The sequence below is a fragment of the Petromyzon marinus genome, unplaced genomic scaffold (assembly GCF_048934315.1).
Source record: "Petromyzon marinus isolate PM22_M1 ecotype Great Lakes invasive population unplaced genomic scaffold, UKy_Petmar_22M1.pri1.0 PM_G_Scaffold_7, whole genome shotgun sequence".
In the NCBI taxonomy this organism is placed as follows: Eukaryota; Metazoa; Chordata; class Hyperoartia; order Petromyzontiformes; family Petromyzontidae; genus Petromyzon; species Petromyzon marinus.
In genome coordinates, this window is record NW_027423024.1 from 3,022,729 (window position 1) to 3,046,306 (window position 23,578).

The following is a 23,578-nucleotide window of genomic DNA, read 5'->3' on the forward strand; positions in this document are numbered from 1 at the left end:
CCGGTCCTCCTCCCCCCCGCCCTGCTCCGTGTAGTCAGTGGCCGCGTCTCCGCGCGGCTCCACGAGGCTCCACCTGCCCACTTTGTCTCCATGGCGACGCCGTTTCAACGCCAAGAGAAGGGAGCCTAGAACGCCTGTGCGGGGGTCACGGGGTCACGAGGTCGGAGCGGGGGTCGTGGGTCAGGATGAGGTGTGGGGGCAGGGCGGGGTCACGGGGTCGGAGCGGGGTCGTGGGTCAGGATGAGGTGCCGGGGTCACGGGGTCGGAGCAGGGGTCATGGGTCAGGATGAGGTGCGGGAGGAGGGCGGATGAGGAGAGGGAGGAGGGGGAGGAGGAGGGAGGAGAAGGAGGAGTGAGTGAGTGAGGAGTGAGTGAAGGAGAAGGAGGAGTGAGTGAGTGAGTGAGGAGTGAGTGAGGGAGGAGGAGGAGAAGGAGGAGTGAGTGAGTAGTAGGAGTGAGTGAGTGAGGAGCTGACCCAGTAAGATCACCATGGCCGAGACGGCGCTGGCGGCTCCGCTGGCGGCGCTGGCGTGGAGGCAGCGGCCGCGGCGGTCGCACGCGGCGCAGAGCGCCACCTGCAGCTGCCGCACGGCGCTCAGCGGCGGCGTGCCCGAGTCCCCGACGAGCAGCGCCACCCAGTGGAGCCCCTCCGCCAGCGACGACTTGGCCAGCAGCTGCGAGCTGTTGCCTGCGCCGCCGCCGCCGCCGGGGGGACGCAGCACGTGGACAGGCGCGGGGCCGTCGGAGGTGCCGGGGGGAGGGGCGAGGAAGTAAACAACAACAACAACATTATTCTTGGTTCTATTCGGTAAAGTCACCACGTAGGTAAAAAATAAAACAACAAAAATCACGCGTTTTGGCCACAACACAAGTGGCCTTCATCAGGTGAAGGGACCGCACTCCAACGCTGTCCTCATGACAGCACGGTCCCTTCACCTGATGAAGGCCACTTGTGTTGTGGCCAAAACGTCGTGATTTTTGTTCTTTTAATTTTACCTACGTGACTTTACCGAATAGAACCAAAGAGCATGGATCTTTGCAGTCACGAAAGCTTCAAATCTAGAAACAATATTCTTGGTTCTTTCGGTAAAGTCACCACGTAGAAAGGGAAACAATAAAATAATTAAAAAATAAAACGATGACATTCTCACGACGTTTCGACTGCAGCACAAGCAATCATCGTCAGGTGTGGAAACCACAGCAAGAAAATTTCGAATGTTCTCGCTGTGTTTTTCACACCTGACGATGATTGCTTGTGTTGCAGTCGAAACGTCGTGATAATTTTATTTTGTATATTTTTATTATTTTATTGTTTCCCTTCTACGTGGTGGTGACTTTACCGAGAGAAGCAAGAATATGAATCCCTGCAGTCAGGAAAGATTTAAATCAAAACAACAACAATGGCAAGCGTCACGGAAATTAGTTTGTCAATGTAAATGACGACAATGACAACGACGACGACGATGATTTAAATTTCGATTTAAAGCTTCCGTGACTGCAAGGATTCATCTTCTTTGGTTCTTTCGGTAAAGTCACGTAGAATGAGAATAAAATAATAAAATAACACAATGAAATTCTCACGACGTTTCGGCCACAACGCAAGCGGCCGTCTTCAGGTGAAAGGTACAGAACTCTCGGGACGACAGAGCTTCAATGAACGATGTTAAGATTCGTAGCGACTTTTAAGCTGGTTGGGAGAATTGAGGCACCTTGACAAAGGTGTTTACATATCAAATAGCTGAGGGATTAGCTTGTGACTGGTCACAGGAATGGCTATGTTAAAGTCAAAACCTACACATCCACAGAGGCAACTAGTAATTTAGCATTGAAATAGCTAAGGGATTAGCTTGTGACTGGTCATAGAAATAGATGTTAAAGTAAAGGCCTACACATCCACAGAGCTTCTATGAACGCTGTTAAGATTCGTAGCGACTTTAAGCTGGTTGGGAGAGGTGAGGCACCTTGACAAAGGGGTTAGCTTGTGCAAATAGCTGAGGGATTAGCTTGTGACTGGTCACAGGAATGGCTATGTTAAAGTCAAAACCTACACATCCACAGAGGCAACTAGTAATTTAGCATTGAAATAGCTAAGGGATTAGCTTGTGACTGGTCACAGAAATAGATGTTAAAGTAAAGGCCTACACATCCACAGAGCTTCTATGAACGCTGTTAAGATTCGTAGCGACTTTAAGCTGGTTGGGAGAGGTGAGGCACCTTGACAAAGGGGTTAGCTTGTGCAAATTGCTGAGGGATTAGCTTGTGACTGGTCACAGGAATGGCTATGTTAAAGTCAAAACCTACACATCCACAGAGGCAACTAGTAATTTAGCATTTAAATAGCTAACGGATTAGCTTGTGACTGGTCACAGAAATAGATGTTAAAGTAAAGGCCTACACATCCACAGAGCTTCAATGAACGCTGTTAAGATTCGTAGCGACTTTTAAGCTGGTTGGGAGAGGTGAGGCATCTTGACAAAGGGGTTAGCTTGTGCAAATAGCTGAGGGATTAGCTTGTGACTCGTCACGGAAATGGCTATGTTAAAGTCAAAACCTACACATCCACAGAGGCAACTAGTAATTTAGCATTGAAATAGCTAAGGGATTAGCTTGTGACTGGTCACAGAAATAGATGTTAAAGTCAAAGCCTACACATCCACAGAGGCACCTCGTACATGGACGCAAAAAGGGGCTGCAACAAATCAACTGTCATACAGTAAACCGATGCGAAAAACCTAATTCTAAATTACATCAATATAATAAATGTACTCAATATATTCTTCAATAAGCTGAGCTATTAACATTAACTGGGTATACAGTACACTATATAATGAAAACCATATAGTAAACCAATAAAAACTAAAATATAAACTACCTCAATGATATATCACAATGTTATATGGTGAAAAAACGGGTGGATTCTTACCTTCCACTTCAGCACCACGGACAGCTACGAGCCCCGTTCTTCCATAAGGTCGGGTGTAGAGTGGCAGTCTGGATGGCGTCAGTTTCGAATTTTTCCATGAATACGTTGGCTACAACCGGAGATAGGGGGGAGCCCATTGGGGTGCCCTCAGTTTGTTTGTAGAAAGTTCCATTCCAGGTGAAGTATGTGTTGGTTAAGCAATGTCTCACCAGGGGGGGTACATCAGTGTGCAGTCCTTGATGAACCAGGTCTTCAATGATAGCGATGGTGTCAGGTACCGGAACTTTGGTGAACAAGGACACCACATCAAAACTGACAAGCAGGTCGTCTGGGGACAGGGAAATGCCTTTGATTATCGATACCAAGTGAGTGGAATTTAGTACTGCAGAGGTGGTTTTTCCAGTGAAAGGTCGTAGTATATCAGAAAGAAAACGTGCCAGTTTATAGGTGGGGGAGTTGATAGTAGAGACGATGGGACGAAGGGGTGTATCTTTCGATTTAAAGCTTTCGTGACTGCAAGGATTAATCTTCTTTGGTTCTTTCGGTAAAGTCACGTAGAATGAGAATAAAATAATAAATTGATAAAATAAAATAACACAATAATATTCTCACGACGTTTCGGCCACAACACAAGCGGCCTTCATCAGGTGAAGGGACGAGACTGTCTGGAGGACAGCGCTGGAGTGACAAAAGCCACGCTCAGATCGTGACCTTTAAGCTGTGTGAGAAGAAACAAAGCGCCTTGACAAAAGAATTAGCATAGAATTTAGCATTGAAATGACTGAGTGATTAGCTTGTGACTGGTCACAGAAATGGCTATGTTAAAGTTAAAGCATACACATCCGCAGAGGCACCCCTTGACAAAGGAATTAGCATAGAATTTAGCATTGAAATAGCTGAGTGATTAGCTTGTAACTGGTCACAGAAATAGCTATGTTAAAGTCAGAGCATACACATTAACAGAGGCACTTAGTACAACTCAAACAGGAGAATTTAGCATTGAAATAACTAGGCGAATTTAGCATTGAAATAACTGAGTGATTAGCTTGTGACTGGTCACAGAAATGGCTATGTTGAAGTCAAGGCCTACACATCTGAGCTATTCACAGTAACTGGGTATACACTACAATATATAATGAATACTACATAGTGAACCAATAAAACATTAAAATATAAATTACCTCAATGTTATCAATAAACTCTATATATTCTCCAATCAGCTAAGCTACCAACAATAAGTCGTTATATATCACAATGCTATATGGCGAAAAAAATGGGTGGATTCTTACCCTCAACTTTAGCAACACGGATAGCTACGGGCCCCGTTCAGACGGACGAGTTCATCCATGGTCGGAACAGAGGAGGGGGAGAGAGACAGCTGCGAGGCGCTGTTATACTCCATGTTGTAAACCATACCATTAACCGTGGTGTGAGAGGTATTAAAAGTCAATGTCAGCGAAAGAGCTGCGGTCTGAAGGTCATCGTAAAATACAATTAATTAAGAACGGAAATGGTTTGAACATCTTTCCAATGGTTACTAAGCCAGAATCCATCTTCTCGGTTGAAAAATGTCTCTGTGCTTGTATATGTGAATGGCCTCATGAACGAATCTCTCATGGTAGCCGGTTGGTTTGCAAAGAACCTCCGTCTTGGAGAAGTCAATGTCATGTGAGCCCACTGAATTATAACAGTGATCTGCCACGGCAGAGGAGTTCATTCTACCGTGTTTCATGTCCGCTTTATGTTCGCGGATGCGGTCCGAGATATGTCGTTTGGTTTCTCCAATGTAGCTACTACCACAGAGGCACTTTAGTTTGTAAACACCTGGGTACTGTATGTCTGGAACAGCATCTTTTAAAGATGGAACTAGATCACCGATTTTATGTACTGTGTTGAATCGGACCTGGATCTTGTGTTTATTCAGGATTTTGGAGATCTTTTTAGTGACCCCTGCAATGTAGGGTAAGGTGATGGTTTTTAGTGGCTCCACAAGAGGATCCTTCTTCATGACTGGAGTGATGGCTTTGCGGATTGTGTAGTCGGAGTAACCATTAGCCCTGAGAGCCTGGTGTACGTGCTTGAGTTCACTGGTAATGTGTTCCTGGTCGGAAATGCATTGGGCTCTATGGTATAGAGTCTTGATGAGGGAGTTCTTCTGGGATGGATGGTGGTGGGAATCGGGTTTCAAGTAAGCATCTGTATGGGTAGCTTTCCTGTAGACAGAGTGGCTCATTGAACCATCATGTCTCCTTTTAATTAAAACATCCAAAAAGGGTAGTTTGCCATTTTTTTCGACCTCCATGGTAAATCTGATGGCTGGGTGTATGGAATTGATGTGGTCGCGAAATTGTTCTAGAGCAGGCTGGCCATGTAGCCAGATGACAAAGGTGTCATCCACGTACCTCTTCCATAAGGTCGGGCGTAGAGTGGCAGTCTGGATGGCGTCAGTTTCAAATTTTTCCATGAATACGTTGGCTACAACCGGAGATAGGAGGTTCTTTGCACACCAACTGGCTACCATGAGAGATTCGTTCATGAGGCCATTCACATATACAAGCACAGAGACAATTTCAACCGAGAAGATGGATTCTGGCTTAGTAACCATTGGAAAGATGTTTTAAACCATTTCCGTTCTTAATTAATTGTATTTTACGATGACCTTCAGACCGCAGCTCTTTCGCTGACATTGACTCTTAAAACCTCTCACACCACGGTTAATGGTATGGTTTACAACATGGAGTATAACAGCGCCTCGCAGCTGTCTCTCTCCCCCTCCTCTGTTCTGACCATAGATAAACTCGTCCGTCTGAACGGGGCCCGTAGCTATCCATGTTGCTAAAGTTGAGGGTAAGAATCCCCCCATTTTTTCACCATATAGCATTGTGATATATAACGACTTATTGTTGGTAGCTTAGCTGATTGGAGAATATATAGAGTTTATTGATAACATTGAGGTAATATATATTTTAGTTTTTTATTGGTTCACTATATAGTATTCATTATATATTGTAGTGTATACCCAGTTACTGTGAATAGCTCAGATGTGTAGGCCTTGACTTCAAAATAGCCATTTCTGTGACCAGTCACAAGCTAATCACTCAGTTATTTCAATGCTAAATTCGCCTAGTTATTTCAATGCTAAATTCTCCTGTTTGATTTGTACTAGGTGCCTCTGTGAATGTGTATGCTCTGACTTTAACATAGCTATTTCTGTGACCAGTTACAAGCTAATCACTCAGCTATTTCAATGCTAAATTCTATGCTAATTCCTTTGTCAAGGGGTGCCTCTGCGGATGTGTATGCTTTAACTTAGCTATTTCAATGCTAAATTCTATGCGAATTCCTTTGTCAAGGGGTGCCTCTGCGGATGTGTATGCTTTAACTTTAACATAGCCATTTCTGTGACCAGTCACAAGCTAATCACTCAGCCATTTCAATGCTAAATTCTATGCTAATTATTTTGTCAAGGTGCTTTGTTTCTTCTCACACAGCTTAAAGGTCGCGATCTGAGCGTGGCTTTTTCACTCCAGCGCTGTCCTCCAGACAGTCTCGTCCCTTCATCTGATGAAGGCCGCTTGTGTTGTGGCCGAAACGTCGTGAGAATATTATTGTGTTATTTTATTTTATCAATTTATTATTTTATTCTCATTCTACGTGACTTTACCGAAAGAACTAAAGAAGAAGGGGTGTATCTTCTTTGTGTATCTTTGGAGGCCATATAATCTTGGTGGTCTGGCAGCAGAGGGTTTCAATGAAAACTGTTTGGTCTGATCAATTAATGCTGTTGACTTTAACATAGCCATTTCCGTGACCAGTCACAAACTACAAAGACAAAGATAAAGATCCCCCATATAGCCTGTAACAGACTGTAGGGGCAAGTTCTGTTAGCGAGCACCTATGAAGGCCGGAATGGTACACGAGGGGGTGGGTGGCCAGCACCACGCCCGACCGCCTTTGTCTCTCTAGTGGCGATGTTTACACACCGCACCAGGTACTCATTTGAGGCTGAGTCGACCTAGGGGAGGCCCGGGACCGGTTCAGATAATCGTCACTGGTGTTGGCCGTGAGCGGGAATCGAACCCGGGTCGCCAGGTTCATAGCGCAGCGCGCTAACCGCTACACCATCGCTCCCCACACACACACGCAAGCTAATCCCTCAGCTATTTGATATGTAAACCCCTTTGTCAAGGTGCCTCACTTCTCCCAACCAGCTTAAAGTCGCTACGAATCGTAACAGCGTTCATTGAAGCTCTGTGGATGTGTAGGCCTTTACTTTAACATCTATTTCTGTGACCAGTCACAAGCTAATCCCTTAGCTATTTCAATGCTAAATTACTAGTTGCTTCTGTGGATGTGTAGGTTTTGACTTTAACATAGCCATCCCTGTGACCAGTCACAAGCTAATCCCTCAGCTATTTAATATGTAAACACCTTTGTCAAGGTGCCTCACTTCTCCCAACCAGCTTAAAGTCGCTACAAATCTTAACATCGTTCATTGAAGCTCTGTCGTTCCGACAGGTCTGTACCTTTCACCTGTGGCCGAAACGTCATGAGAATTTTATTGTGTTATTTTATTATTTTATTCTCATTCTACGTGAACTTACCGAAAGAACCAAAGAAGACGACAATGATGACGACGTTGATGATGACGATGATGACGACAATGATGACAATGACGATGACGACGACGTTCATAATGACGATGATGACGGCGATGACGACTACAACAATGACGACGATGACGACGTCGATAATGACAATGACGACGACGTTGATGATGACGACGATGACGACAATGATGATGACAATGACGACGACGGCGAGCGCCATCTCCCGAGCGGTGCGTTCCCCCCCCCCCGGCCGCGCTCACCGTCGACCTGGCGGAGCGTCCAGTCGTCGTCGCCGCCGCCGCCGGGCGCCAGCCGGAAGCGGAAGGGGCGGCCGTTGGGGTCCTCGTCGGCGTCCGAGGCGACGACGGCGACGCCGGTGCGGGGGCACGCGGCGGCCCCACGCGGCCACACGGCGGCCGTGGGGGCGTTGTCGTTGACGTCGCTCAGCAGCAACTCCAGCGTGGCGGTACCGCTCGCGACGGGGGGAGCCTGCTCACACACACATACACACGTACTCACACACACACGTACACACACACATGTACACACACACACACGTACACACACACACACACATGTACACACACACGTACACAACAACAACCGCCATTCGCCACTAAGTGGCGGTGACGTCACCACGACACTTGTGCCAGGCTATATGCACCGTGAGGCCACGTGAAGTGTCGAACGCCCGCTGGCAGGAGGTCACTGGGCAGACCCAGGTGCCACGGGTCGACTGACTGAGATGACTGGCTTATGCACCACCTGTGCCCCCTACTGTGCCAACCTGCTGTGCTTTAGCCACCCGGCGCTCCGCTCGTTGTTCTGAGCGTCGCTCCTCCGCCCTCCGTTGTTGTTGGAGGGCGACCGCCTCCAACTGCCCAGTAGCATCCTTCACGAGCCTCCTCCACAGAGGCCGATCTTGACACCGCTGGTACCAGTCATCGGCAAGTCCACTCAGCTCCACGTCCTCCTGTACCACATCACTCCATCTCTTCTCTAGCCCGTGCCGCGCCCGGTTAGCCCCCTCAATCCGGCCAAACAAAAGCTGTTTCGGCATGCGGTGGATGGGCATGCGGGCTACATGACCCAGCCATCGCAGCCTTGCCTGCCGGAGGAGCTCACCGATGGGACCCTGCCCAGATCTTTCAAGGATTTGTGAGCTCCTCACACAATCCAGTCTGGTTAAACCCAGGATGGATCGTAGGCAGGCCAGCCTAAATGTTTCTAACCGGCGAAGATGTTCCACTAGGGGGGTCCACGTTTCGCAAGCGTAGAGAAGGGAGGGAATGACCGTGGCCGAGAAGACCTGAAGCTTAGTGCGGAGCGACAGACCAGGTAGCTTCCACACAGCATTACGCAACCGATGAAAAGATATTGCCGCTCGACTGATTCGGAGTGAAACCTCTGCTGTTAAACTGGAGCCAGTCATAAGCACACTGCCCAGGTATGGGAAACTCTCCACTCTCTCCACAACTGCCCCATCACCGATTGGGAGTTGTGGGGGTGGAGTGTCCGATGGTACAAAATACCCAGGCAGGTGCTTAGTTTTGGTGGGGCTGATGGTAAGGCCCCACCTCTTAGTGGCACGCTCCAGTCTCAGCAGCAGCAGCGTCTCCAACTCCTCCTCTGACTGAGCAGCTATTACCAAATCATCAGCATACATAACGTGGTTGAGCAATAGGGAGCCATCCCTTGACCGCACCCGGGCATCGATCAGCCTCCCATTATATCTGTACCATATGGAGATTCCCCCGGTACAGCTATTGAAGGCTTCACGAACTACGTGGTCAAAATAGATGTTAAATAATGTGGGAGCCAGAGGACATCCCTGTCACACCCCAAGGTGTACAGGGAATGGCTCTGACTCCCGGCCACGTAGTTTTACCCGGGCCCGCTCACCATCATGAAGGTCCTTAATGATCGTGAGCAGAGGGTCAGGTACTCCAAAAGCACGAAGAACGACCCAGAGCCCAGGCCTACTGATGGTATCATAGGCCTTGACCAGGTCAATAAAGCAGAGATGTAGGTCTTGTTGGAATTCCCTACACCTCTGCTGTAGCAGACGGACAGAAAATATGGCATCCGTGCAGGACCGCCCTTTCCTGAAACCGCATTGGGGCTCCGCAAGCCTCTCCTCAGCGTGCCTGGCAAGGCGATGCTGAATAATCCTTGCCAGGACCTTTCCCGGCACACTGAGGAGTGAGATGCCCCTGTAGTTGTTACAGTCTGTGCGGTCCCCCTTCTTAAAAAGGGGGACCACCAGGGCATCCTTCCAATCCTGCGGAACCCGTCCAGTGGTCCAGACTGTTGTTATGATGTCATATAGGGCAGTCTGTGCACAAACGCCACCCTCCCTCAGCATTTCGCTTGGGAGATCATCTCTGCCCGCTGCCTTTCTTGGTCTCAGACTCCGGATCGCCTTCAATACTTCCTCAGCAGATGGCACCTCAGCCAGCCACTCACAGGGGGTGACTTCTTCCAATATTTGAGGCACCGCAGCCTCAGCAGGGTCATCCTCACTTTGTGCCACGATGTTTTCCTGGCTGAGGGATTTTCCCTCCCCCAGGACCTCACAGAAATGCTCAGCAAATCTGCGAACCTGTTCCTGGGGGTCGGAGATTGGATCACCGTTTTTTCCCCTAATGATGGTAATAGGTGTGGCGCTGCAAGTTACTTTTTTCATGGAGTTAAATAGAGATTTGTGATCACGGGCCACTGAGGCAGACTCCATCTCCTCAGCAACCCGCGACCACCACCCATCCTTGCAGCGCCTCACGGCTCTCCGAACCTCCGAGCGAAGGCTGCGGTAAGCCTCCTCATTCTCTGACGTGAGATTCTGTAGCCGATGACAGTGGGCCTGTCGCTTTTTCTCAACCATCCTGAACACCTCCTCTGTCAGCCAGGGTCTCTGGGGAGGTCTGGACCGCGTACCCAAAGCAGCCATTGCAGCTGCATGAGTCACAGTCCTAAACCTCGCCCATTTACCCTCGACATCAGGAGGAGTCGGGGACGATGCCAATCCCAGCCGCAAGCGATGATGAAATTCTCGCTTGCAACTTTCATCAGATAACTGAGACCAGGCCACTTTAGGTTGGAATGGGGTCCTGGGTGTACACCCACCACCGGAGTGGAAGAATGGCAGGCGCATCTTACAGATGACTAGTCGATGGTCAGAGGGCAGATCAGCTCCACGGTAGGTCCTGGTGTCAAGGACATGGGCTCGCATTCGCTGGTCCGTCACTATGTAGTCCAGCAGATGTTCTTGCTTGGACCCGGCATGCATCCATGATGTTGTGTGGATGCGCCGATGCCGGAACAGCGTGTTGGTAATTACAAGCCCATGGGCTGCACAAAAATCTAGCAGCCTCCTACCGTTGTTATTGAGCTGATCTGGCCCATGCCCTCCAATCACTCCAGACCAGGTGCCAGTATCATGACCAACTCGGGCATTGAAGTCACCCAACATGATGACTCTATCCCGAGGGGCCACTTTAGCCAGCACCTGTGACAGGAGGTCATAGAAGGCATCTGACTCATCGGCTTTGCCTGCATCCCTCCACAGATGTTCATCTTCGGTGGGGGCATAAGTAACCACGACCACCATTCCTCGCCTCCGGTTGATGGGAAGGCGAGCCCAAAGTAGCCTGGGGCTTACAGCTTCCCACACCTCACCGCCACGCTCCCACGCCCCCTTCATTCTTTTGTTCAAAAGAAGACCCACACCCTGTTGTTTGGCAGTCTGCTGCCCAGAGTAGAGGACTGTCCACCCCTCATGGTGGCAGGAGCCAGAGCCGGTCCACCAGACCTCCTGAATGCCGCATAGATCCAGGCGGTACCGGTCCAGCTCCCGACAGAGGAGTGGCAGCCTCTCCTCTGCAGTGAGCGTTCGAACATTCCACGTGGCCACCCGTAGTGGCTTTTCGTTGTTTCTGGAGTAGCCCCGAGGGTAGGTATTCAATCTCCTGGCTCCGCCAATTGGGGTTTGGCCAGGAGACGTCATAGACGCCTGGCCCCCCGGGGCCTCCGGCACAAGCTTATTAGTTACATATTTCAGTTTAATTCGTGGTTTCGTGGTAATTAATTGAAGGTGGAGGGGTTACCAGCCCCTCGCACCCGTCCAGAGCCCCCGTTTAGCCCCTGTGGTGGACACATGCCATGAGGGGAGGAGCCAATCAAAAATTGGATCTCCCCCCACAGCACTGTCCACTACAGAGTTGCCCGTCCGGCACCGCGAGGAGGTAGGGGGTTGTTCTGCCGGACGTACACACACACATGTACACACACACACGCACACACACACACATGTACACACACACACGCACGCACACACGCACGCACAACACACGTACACACGCCACACACCACACACGTACGTACACACACACGCACGCACACACACGTACACACACACATGTACACACATAAAATGTAGTGAAGGTGGGTCACTAGGGGGCGTAGCGTTGGTTACAGAGAGGGGAATTGTGGGTGCAGTAGCCCTCTCTGCCAGCACGGCATGCAATGTCATGGAACGGGACCTAGGGGGCGTAGTGCTGGTGGCTGTCAGAGGACGTAGCAGCCCGGCTGGCTTGCAGGGCACGTGATAGGTCAAAGGTGACAGATGGGACACGTGGGGCACGGCCCAGACACCTTCTGGTAGGTTTCAGAAGGGGGCGTGGCCGAGGGCGTGGCCAGGCCACGCCGGGGGCCATAAAAGGGAGGTCCCGAGGCCGGGTCGGGGCCGTCTGCTGGAGTGGAGTCCTCGCTGCCGCGCCTTCCCCTGGGTCCTCGCTCTTCACGCTCGGCATTGTGGGTCAGGCAGCATGCCGAGCGTCCTGACCCGTCTGCAGTGATCCCATGTGTGAACAGAGTGTCTAAAAGTGTAGAACAAACGTGTGTGTGTGTGCCTCCTACTACCAGCGTCTCAGAAGTGACCCTCTACACACGTACACACACACGTACACACACACATACGCGCACGCAGCGACGGCGAGCGTGGCTGTGAGCGTGGGCGTGGCCGCGGGCCCCGCTCCCCTGTAACCCCGCACCGTCGTCAGTCGCCAGGAATGTGGCTGTGTAGACGTTGCGCTGCACGAGAGGCGACTCGCGGTCGAGCTCCGCCGCCGTGCTCACCGCGCCGCCGGCCGCGTCGATGTCAAGCCAGTCGCCCGGCACCCGCAGCTTGCGGTAGCTGCACGCACGCACAAAGATCCCCCAGGTAGCCTCGACGGACTGTCGCGGCGAGTGCTGTTAGTGGCGAGTAGGCAGACACCTACACACAGACGAAGATTCCCCACCGTGTAGCCTCAACAGGATGTAGGGGCAAGTGCTGTTAGCGAGTAAAGTGTAGTGTATAGTGTAGTGTATAGTAGTGTAGTGTATAGTAGTGTATAGTGTATAGTAGTGTATAGTGTCGTGTATAGTAGTGTAGTGTATAGTGTAGTGTGAAGTGTAGCGTGCAGTGTATAATATTGTATAGTGTTGTCTAGTGTCACGCCATGAACAGACTGTGGTAACTTACCTGCAGTAGCAGACATACATCAGCAGGGGGTGGTATGTGGGCTGCTAGGGTTCCCCAGACCCCAAGAGGGGGTGGGCTGGGGGAATATTCCAGGATCCCCCAGAACATTCTGGAAGGGAGGCGTGGCCAGGGGCGGAGAGAACCTGGAGGGTTATAAAAGCCGGACCCTTGAACGGGTTCGGCAGTCATCCCCAAGCCGAAGACTGAAGACCGCCGGGCTTAGAGTAGGACCCTGGGAACCCCCAGACCCGACGTCCTTGTGAGGGCAGGGACTTAGTGGGACAGTGGTCGGACCCTGGGTACCCCCAGACCCGACATCCTTGTCAGGGCAGGGACTGAGTGGGACAGTGGTCGGACCCTGGGTACCCCCAGACCCGACGTCCTTGTGAGGGCAGGGACTTAGTGGGACAGTGGTCGGACCCTGGGTACCCCCAGACCCGACGTCCTTGTGAGGGCAGGGACTTAGTGGGACAGTGGTCGGACCCTGGGTACCCCCAGACCCGACGTCCTTGTCAGGGCAGGGACTGAGTGGGACAGTGGTCGGACCCTGGGTACCCCCAGACCCGACGTCCTTGTCAGGGCAGGGACTGAGTGGGACAGTGGTCGGACCCTAGGTACCCCCAGACCCGCTGACCTTCTAAGGTCCGGGACTGAGTGGGACAGTGGCCAGGACCCGAGGACCTTGGCTGGGTCGGGTCAGGATAGCCTCCCCTAGGGCCCCTAGCCAGAGGGCTGAGAGTGGTCCCAGTGTTCGGAGGCACGATAGCCCGGAGGCCAAACCTCCCCAAGCAGCGGGTGAAAGGGGCCGTTACCCCTCAGTGTTAGGGACCTTGTATTGAGTTATTGTCAAATAAAAGTGTTGCCTCAAGTACCGGCTCTCCCTCGTCTTTAGGCTCACTACACTCGTACAGCACTAACCAGTAGTGTATTGGAGAGCAAATCCACGACATTTCCTATCTGAGTACCGTGACATTTCACCAGTAATTACGACAACGACACCCAGCTTCATCAGGCGACAGCCACATTGGCGGAGAAGTCTTCCTCCTGTTTAGGTTGTTGTGGTTGTTGTTGTGGTTGTTGTGATTGTTGGGGTTGTTTTGCTTGTTGTTTTGGTTGTTGTGGTTGTTGTTGTGGTTGTTGTGGTTGTTGTTGTGGTTGTTGTTTTGGTTGTTATTCGCTTGGCGGGGAGTTGTCCTCACCGCAGGCTCTGCTTCTGTGCGGTGTCCGGGTCCCGTGCCACCAGGGTGGTGACGGCACTGCCCAGGGCGAGGCCTTCGGCCAGCATCACCTGCTGTAGCCGCGGCTCAAACAGCGGAGCCTCGTTCTCATCCTCAACACTCACCTGCCGGGGAGAGACACGGCGCACGGGGAGACAAGCTGTGGGGGGGAGAGACGCGGCGCACGGGGAGAGACACGGGGAAAAAAATGGAGATAGGTACGGGGAGAGACATGGGGAAAAACATGGAGATAGGTACGGGGAGAGACACGGGGAAAAACATGGAGATAGGTACGGGGAGAGACACGGGGAAAAACATGGAGATAGGTACGGGGAGAGACACGGGTAAAAACATGGAGATAGGTACGGGGAGAGACACGGGGAGAGATGCGGGGAGAGACGCGCACGGGGAGGGACACGGGGAAAAACATGGATATAGGAAGGGGGAGAGACACGGGGAAAAACATGGAGATAGATACGGGGAGAGACGCGGGGAAAAACATGGAGATAGGCACGGGGAGAGACACAGGGAAAAACATGGAGATAGGTACGGGGAGAGACACGGGTAAAAACATGGAGATAGGTACGGGGAGAGACATGGGGAAAAACATGGAGATAGGTACGGGGAGAGACACGGGGGAAAACATGGAGATAGGTACGGGGAGAGACATGGGGAAAAACATGGAGATAGGTATGGGGAGAGACACGGGGAGAGATGCGGGGAGAGATGCGGGGAGAGACGCGCACGGGGAGAGACACAGGGAAAACATGGAGATAGGTACGGGGAGAGACACGGGTAAAAACATGGAGATAGGTACGAGGAGAGACGCGGGTAAAAACATGGAGATAGGTACGGGGAGAGATACGGGGAGAGATGCGGGTAGAGATGCGGGGAGAGGTCGGGGGTGGCGGCTTTTCTGCAGGAATCTTTGTTCGTGTCGGGAGAATCCCAGCAGCTGTGAAGCTCTTGAGCAGCTCGCAGGTGTCCAGAGCCGGGTGCGGGTGGCACGGGAAGACCGTGGGGGGGCCGTGCGTGGGCCATGTGGGGGCCGTGGGGGTCACTCACCGTGACGGTGGCGGTACTCTCTGGAGGGGGCCGCATGGTTTTCATGAGCGGCTCCTCGTTATCCACGAAGACGATGAGTTGGTATGACGATGACGTCTCAAAGTCTAAGGGCTGCGGCGTACACGCACACACACACGTACACACACACACACGTACACACGTACACACACGTACACACGTACACACGCACACGTACACACACACGTACACAAGTACACACGTACACACACACGTACACACGTACACACACACACGTACACACACACGTACACACACACGTACACACGTACACACACGTACACACACACGTACACACGTACACACGCACACACACACGTACACACATACACACGCACACGTACACACACACGTACACACACACACGTACGCACACACGTACACACACACGTACACACACGTACACACACGTACACACGCGCACGTACACACACACGTACAAACGTACACACACGTACACACGTACACACACACGTACACACGTACACACGCACACACACACGTACACACACGCACACACGTACACACACGGACACACATACACACGCACGTACACACGGACACACGTTCACACACACGCACGCACACGTACAAAAGGCAAAGATCCCCCATATAGCCTTAGCAGACCGTTTGGCCAAGTGTTGTTAGCGAGCACCTATGAAGGCTGGAATGGCACACGTGGGGGTGGGGAGCCAGCACCACGCCCGTCCGCCTTTGTCTCCCCAGTGCTGGCGACGTTGACGTTCGGACCCCATGCCCCCCCCCTCACCCCCCACTGGACGTCTGTGAAAAAATACCTCCCTAGCTGCCTCCATCTTCTCCCTCCCCATCCTCCCCTCCCTCCCCTCCTTCCCCTTCCTTCCCTCCCCCACTTCCTTCCATCCCCCTCTCCCCTCCCTTCCCTCCGTCCCTCCCTCCCCTCCTTTCCCCCCCTCCCCTTCCATCCTTCCCCTACCTCCCCTCCCTCCCCTCCCTCCCCTCCCTCCTTTAACCCCCTCCCCTCCCTCCCACGCGTTACCTTGACAACGACGATCCTGCCATTGTTGGTGCCGGGGTCGGTCTCCACGACAAACAGGTCGCCGGGGTCTCCCGCCCCCCACTCCCCCCCCCCCCTGCACCCCCCCGCGGAAGGAATAGCGGACAAGCCAAGCCGCCGTGCCGGCCTCGTCCGAGTCGATCACTGAGAGGGGCGGCATCGTCACCGGCACCCCCACGGCGTTCTCACGGACCGTGCCGAACCACTACGGCGATGAAGATGCCGAGAGAAGGGGGCGGACAGGGGGGGTGACGTTGTTGTTGTTGTATACCGCCTATGGTGCAGTGTTGAGTCTATGGTGCAGTGTTGAGTCTATGGAGCAGTGTTGAGTCTATGGTGCAGTGTTGAGTCTATGGTGCAGTGTTGAGTCTATCATGCAGTGTTGAGTCTATGGTGCAGTGTTGAGTCTATGGTGCAGTGTTGAGTCTATCATGCAGTGTTGAGTCTATGGTGCAGTGTTGAGTCTATGGTGCAGTGTTGAGTCTATGGTGCAGTGTTGAGTCTATGGTGCAGTGTTGAGTCTATGGTGCAGTGTTGAGTCTATGGAGCAGTGTTGAGTCTATGGTGCAGTGTTGAGTCTATGGTGCAGTGTTGAGTCTATCATGCAGTGTTGAGTCTATGGTGCAGTGTTGAGTCTATGGTGCAGTGTTGAGTCTATGGTGCAGTGTTGAGTCTATGGTGCAATGTTGAGTCTATGGTGCAGTGTTGAGTCTATGGGGCAGTGTTGAGTCTAAGGGCAGTGTTGAGTCTATGGGCAGTGTTGAGTCTATGGTGCAATGTTGAGTCTATGGTGCAGTGTTGAGTCTATGGTGCAGTGTTGAGTCTAGAGTGCAGTGTTGAGTCTATGGTGCAGTGTTGAGTCTATGAGCAGTGTTGAGTCTATGGTGCAGTGTTGAGTCTATTGTGCAGATTTGAGTCTAAGGGCAGTGTTGAGTCTATGGTGCAGTGTTGAGTCTATGGAGCAGTGTTGAGTCTATGGTGCAGTGTTGAGTCTATGGTGCAGTGTTGAGTCTATGGTGCAGTGTTGAGTCTATGGTGCAGTGTTGAGTCTATTGTGCAGTGTTGAGTCTATGGTGCAGTGTTGAGTCTATGGTGCAGTGTTGAGTCTATGGTGCAGTGTTGAGTCTATGGTGCAGTGTTGAGTCTATTGTGCAGTGTTGAGTCTATGGTGCAGTGTTGAGTCTATGGTGCAGTATTGAGTCTATGGTGCAGTGTTGAGTCTATGGTGTAGTGTTGAGTCTATGGTGCAGTGTTGAGTCTATGGTGCAGTGTTGAGTCTATGGTGCAGTGTTGAGTCTATGGTGCAGTGTTGAGTCTATGGTGCAGTGTTGAGTCTATGATGCAGTGTTGAGTCTATGGTGCAGTGTTGAGTCTATGGTGCAGTGTTGAGTCTATGGTGCAGTGTTGAGTCTATGGTGCAGTGTTGAGTCTATGGGCAGTGTTGAGTCTATGGTGCAGTGTTGAGTCTATGGTGCAGTGTTGAGTCTATGGTGCAGTGTTGAGTCTATGGTGCAGTGTTGAGTCTATGGTGCAGTGCTGAGTCTATGGTGCAGTGTTGAGTCTATTGTGCAGTGTTGAGTCTATGGTGCAGTGTTGAGTCTATGGTGCAGTGTTGAGTCTATGGTGCAGTATTGAGTCTATGGTGCAGTGTTGAGTCTATCGTGCAGTGTTGAGTCTATGGTGCAGTGTTGAGTCTATGGTGCAGTGTTGAGTCTATGGTGCAGTGTTGAGTCTATGGTGCAGTGTTGAGTCTATGGTGCAGTGTTGAGTCTATGGTGCAGTGTTGAGTCTATGGTGCAGTGTTGAGTCTATGGTGCAGTGTTGAGTCTATGGTGCAGTGTTGAGTCTATGGTGCAGTGTTGAGTCTATGGTGCAGTGTTGAGTCTATGGTGCAGTGTTGAGTCTATGGTGCAGTGTTGAGTCTATGGTGCAGTGTTGAGTCTATGGTGCAGTGTTGAGTCTATGGGCAGTGTTGAGTCTATGGTGCAGTGTTGAGTCTATGGTGCAGTGTTGAGTCTATGGTGCAGTGTTGAGTCTATGGTGCAGTGTTGAGTCTATGGTGCAGTGCTGAGTCTATGGTGCAGTGTTGAGTCTATTGTGCAGTGTTGAGTCTATGGTGCAGTGTTGAGTCTATGGTGCAGTGTTGAGTCTATGGTGCAGTGTTGAGTCTATGGTGCAGTGTTGAGTCTATGGTGCAGTGTTGAGTCTATGGTGCAGTGTTGAGTCTATGGTGCAGTGTTGAGTCTATGGTGCAGTGTTGAGTCTATGGTGCAGTGTTGAGTCTATGGTGCAGTGTTGAGTCTATGGTGCAGTGTTGAGTCTATGGTGCAGTGTTGAGTCTATGGTGCAGTGTTGAGTCTATGGTGCAGTGTTGAGTCTATGGTGCAGTGTTGAGTCTATGGGCAGTGTTGAGTCTATGGTGCAGTGTTGAGTCTATGGTGCAGTGTTGAGTCTATGGTGCAGTGTTGAGTCTATGGTGCAGTGTTGAGTCTATGGTGCAGTGCTGAGTCTATGGTGCAGTGTTGAGTCTATGGGCAGTGTTGAGTCTATGGTGCAGTGTTGAGTCTATCGTGCAGTGTTGAGTCTATGGTGCAGTGTTGAGTCTATGGTACAGTGTTTGGTCTATGGTGCAGTGTTGAGTCTATGGTGCAGTGTTGAGTCTATGGTGCAGTGTTGAGTCTATGGTGCAGTGTTGAGGTTGGGTGGTGGTGACGGTGTGAGTGTGGGTGGTGTGTGGTGGTGGCGGTGGTGGTGCCGGCGTGCCGTACGGTTCTTCTCGTGAACTCGGGGGCGATGTCATTGATGTCGGTGATGGTGACGATGGCGGTGGCCGTGGTCGAGAGTCCGATGTTGGCGTCTCCCTCCATGTCCGAAGCCATCACCACCAGCGAAAAGTGCGCCACTCTCTACACAGAGCGGACACTCCCACACCGTCACCCCCCGGCACACGCACGGAGTGGGTTTGTAGCGCAGAGCGGTAACCGCTATACATGGCGTGCAAAGAGAGACAGAGACACACACACACAGACACACACACAGACACACACACAGACACACACACAGACACACAGACACACACCTTACACAGACAAACACACAGTAGAGACAAACACACAGACACACACAGACACACACCTCAAACAGACAAACACACACTAGAGACAAACACACACACACACAAACACACACACAGACACACACATAGACACAGACACACAGACACACACAGACACAGACACACACACAGACACACAGACACACACAGACAAACACCTCACAGAGACACACACACACTAGAGACAAACACACACACAGACACACACACAGACACACACACACACAGACACACACACAGACACACACAGACAAACACCTCACAGAGACACACACACAGTAGAGACAAACACACAGACACACACACACACAGACACACACAGTAGAGACAAACACACAGACACACACACAGACACACACACAGACACACACAGACACACACAGACACACACCTCACACAGAGACACACACACAGTAGAGACAAACACACAGACACACACATAGACACAAACACACAGACACACACATGGACACAGACAAAGATCCCCCATATAGCCTTAACAGACTGTAGGGGCAAGTGCTGTTAGCGAGCACCTATGAAGGCCGGAACGATACACGAGGGGGTGGGTGGCCAGCACCACGCCCGACCGCCTTTGTCTCCCTAGTGGCAATGTTTACACACCGCACCAGGTACTCATTTGAGGCCGAGTCGACCTAGGGGGGCCCGGGACCGGTTCAGACAATCGTCACACAAACGTTGTGTCCGTGATGTGCGGCAGAAGCCAGATTAAACGATGCGGAAAACTGCATCAGTGCACAAAATGTACCGTATTTGTTTTGCTTTACAGATACAACAACAGTCAGATGTTCTAGACACAGACTCACACAGACACACACACACAGACACGCACAAACACCTCACAGAGACACACACACAGTAGAGACAAACACACAGATACACACACAGACACACACACACAGTAGAGACAAACACACAGACACACACAGACACACACACACAGACACACACCTCACAGAGACACACACAGTAGAGACAAACACACACACAACAACAACCGCCATTCGCCACTAAGTGGCGGTGACGTCACCACGACGCTTGTGCCAGGCTATGTGCACCCTGAGGCCACGTGAAGTGTCGAACGCCCGCTGGCAGGAGGTCACGAGGCAGACCCAGGTGCCACGGGTCGACTGACTGAGATGACTGGCTGATGCACCACCTGTGCCCCCTACTGTGCCAACCTGCTGTGCTTTAGCCACCCGGCGCTCCGCTCGTTGTTGTGAGCGTCGCTCCTCCGCCCTCCGTTGTTGTTGGAGGGCGACTGCCTCCAACTGCCCAGTAGCGTCCTTCACGAGCCTCCTCCACAGAGGCCGATCTTGACACCGCTGGTACCAGTCATCGGCAAGTCCACTCAGCTCCACGTCCTCCTGTACCACATCACTCCATCTCTTCTCTAGCCCGTGCCGCGCTAGCTTAGCCCCGTCGAACCGGCCGAACAAAAGCTGTTTCGGCATGCGGTGGCTGGGCATGCGGGCTACATGACCCAGCCATCGCAGCCTTGCCCGCCGGAGGAGCTCACCGATGGGACTTTGCCCAGATCTTTCAAGGATTTGTGAGCTCCTCACACAATCCAGTCTGGCTAAACCCAGGATGGATCATAGGCAGGCCAGCCTAAATGTTTCTAACTGGCGAATATGTTCCATTAGGGGTGTCCACGTTTCGCAAGCGTAGAGAAGGAAGGGAATGACCGTGGCCGAGAAGACCTGAAGCTTAGTGCGGAGCAACAAACCAGGTAGCTTGCACACAACGTTACGCAACCGATGAAAAGATATTGCCGCTAAACTTATTCGGAGTGAGACCTCTACTGTTAAACTGGAGCCAGCCATAAGCACACTGCCCAGGTATGGGAAACTCTCCACTCTCTCCACAACTGCCCCATCACCGATTGGGAGTTGTGGGGGTGGAGTGTCCGATGGTACAAAATACCCAGGCAGGTGCTTAGTTTTGGTGGGGCTGATGGTAAGGCCCCATCTCTTAGTGGCACGCTCCAGTCTCAGCAGCAGCGTCTCCAACTCCTCCTCTGAATGAGCAACTATTACCAAATCATCAGCATACATAACGTGGTTGAGCATTCGGGAGCCATCCCTTGACTGCACCCGGGCGTCGATCAGCCTCCCATTATATCTGTACCATATGGAGATTCCTCCGGTACAGCTATTGAAGGCTTCACGAACTACGTGGTCAAAATAGATGTTAAACAATGTGGGAGCTAGAGGACATCCCTGTCCCACCCCAAGGTTAACAGGGAATGGTTCTGACTGCCGGCCACGTAGTTTTACCCAGGCCCGCTCACCATCATGAAGGTCCTTAATGATCGTGAGCAGAGGGTCAGGTACTCCAAAAGCACGAAGAACAACCCAGAGCCCAGGCCTACTGATGGTATCATAGGCCTTGACCAAGTCAATTATGCAGAGATGTAGGTCTTTTTGGAATCCCTACAACTCTGCTGTAGCAGACGGACAGAAAATATGGCATCTGTGCAGGACCGCCCTTTCCTGAAACCGCATTGGGGCTCCGCAAGCCTCTCCTCAGCGTGCCTGGCAAGGCGATGTTGAATAATCCTTGCCAGGACCTTTCCTGGCACACTGAGGAGTGAGAACCCGTCCAGTGGTCCAGACTGTTGTTATGATGTCATATAGGGCAGTCTGTGCACAAACGCCGCCCTCCCTCAGCATTTCGCTTGGGAGATCATCTCTGCCCGCTGCCTTTCCTGGTCTCAGACTCCGGATCACCTTCAGTACTTCCTCAACAGATGGCACCTCAGCCAGCCACTCACAGGGGGTGACTTCTTCCAAAGTTTGAGGCACCACAGCCTCAGCAGGGTCATCCTCACTTTGTGCCACGATGTTTTCCTGGCTGAGGGATTTTCCCTCCCCCAGGACATCACAGAAATGCTCAGCAAATCTGCAAACCTGTTCCTGGGGGTCGGAGATTGGGTCACCGTTTTTTCCCCTAATGATGGTAATACGTGTGGCGCTGCAGATTACTTTTTTGGAGTTAAATAGACACACACACACAGACACACACACAGACACACACACAGACACACACACACACAGTAGAGACAAACACACAGACACGCACACACAGACAAACACACAGTAGAGACAAACACACAGACACACACATAGACACAGACTCACACAGACACACACCTCACAGAGACACACAGACACACACAGTAGAGACAAACACACAGACACACACATAGACACACACACAGACACACACACACACAGACACACACAGACACACCTCACACAGACAAATACACACTAGAGACAAACACACAGACACACACATAGACACAGACACACACACACAGACACACACAGACAAACACACACTAGAGACAAACACACACACACAGACACACACATAGACATAGACACAGACACACACAGACACACACACACACAGACACACACAGATACACACACACAGACACACACAGACGTGATACCCACCTCTCGGTCCAGCCGGACAGTATTGGTGATGATGCCTGTGAATCTGTCGATGGTGAACACGCGGTGTGCAGTCATCATGGGAACCTGCAACACTATATGGTAGCGAATCGCTCCGTTGAGCGTCAAGGGGTCATCCATGTCACTCGCCACCACCCTCATCACGAAAGTGCCTGACACGGCCGGAGGGAGAGGGAGGGGAAGGAGTGAGTGTTTGTGAGTGTATCTGTGTGTATGTGTGTGTGTGTCTGTGTGTGTGTCTGTGTGTGTGTGTGAGTGTGTGAGTGAGTGAGTGTGTGAGTGTGAGTGTATGAGTGTGTGTATGTGTGAGTGTGTGTATCTGTGTGTATGTGGGGAGCGGTAGTGTAGCGATTAGCGCGCTGCGCTATGAAACTGGCGACCCGGGTTCGATTCCCGCTCACGGCCAACACCAGTGACGATTATCTGAACCGGTCCTGGGCCTCCCCTAGGTCGACTCAGCCTCAAATGAGTACCTGGTGCGGTGTGTAAACATCGTCACTAGGGAGACAAAGGCGGTCGGGCGTGGTGCTGGACACCCACCCCCTCGTGTACCGTTCCGGCCTTCATAGG

General features: G+C 51.6%; 1 protein-coding gene across 1 annotated transcript; it reads right to left on the reverse strand.

Annotated features, from left to right (window-relative positions):
* On the reverse strand, positions 1 to 23,186 carry LOC142920169 (cadherin-2-like). Its single transcript, XM_076062638.1, has 10 exons — positions 22,991 to 23,186; positions 19,159 to 19,296; positions 16,501 to 16,595; positions 16,373 to 16,466; positions 15,337 to 15,447; positions 14,254 to 14,396; positions 12,582 to 12,724; positions 7,794 to 8,022; positions 476 to 688; positions 1 to 134 (listed from the first exon to the last, which is right to left on the reverse strand). Exons 1-10 carry the CDS (start codon positions 23,147 to 23,149, stop codon positions 35 to 37), a joined length of 1,425 nt encoding a protein of 474 aa, XP_075918753.1. The 5' UTR covers positions 23,150 to 23,186; the 3' UTR covers positions 1 to 34.
* Positions 23,187 to 23,578: the final 392 nt, after the last annotated feature.

Coding starts and splice junctions, on each gene's coding strand:
- LOC142920169 (XM_076062638.1), bottom strand. CDS start 23,149: ATGAGGGTGGTGGCGAGTGACATGGATGACCCCTTGACGCTCAACGGA. Junction 19,297..22,990: donor CTGTCCGGCTGGACCGAGAG/GTGGGTATCACG, acceptor CGCTCTGTGTAG/AGAGTGGCGCACTTTTCGCT. Junction 16,596..19,158: donor CCGAGTTCACGAGAAGAACC/GTACGGCACGCC, acceptor TCATCGCCGTAG/TGGTTCGGCACGGTCCGTGA.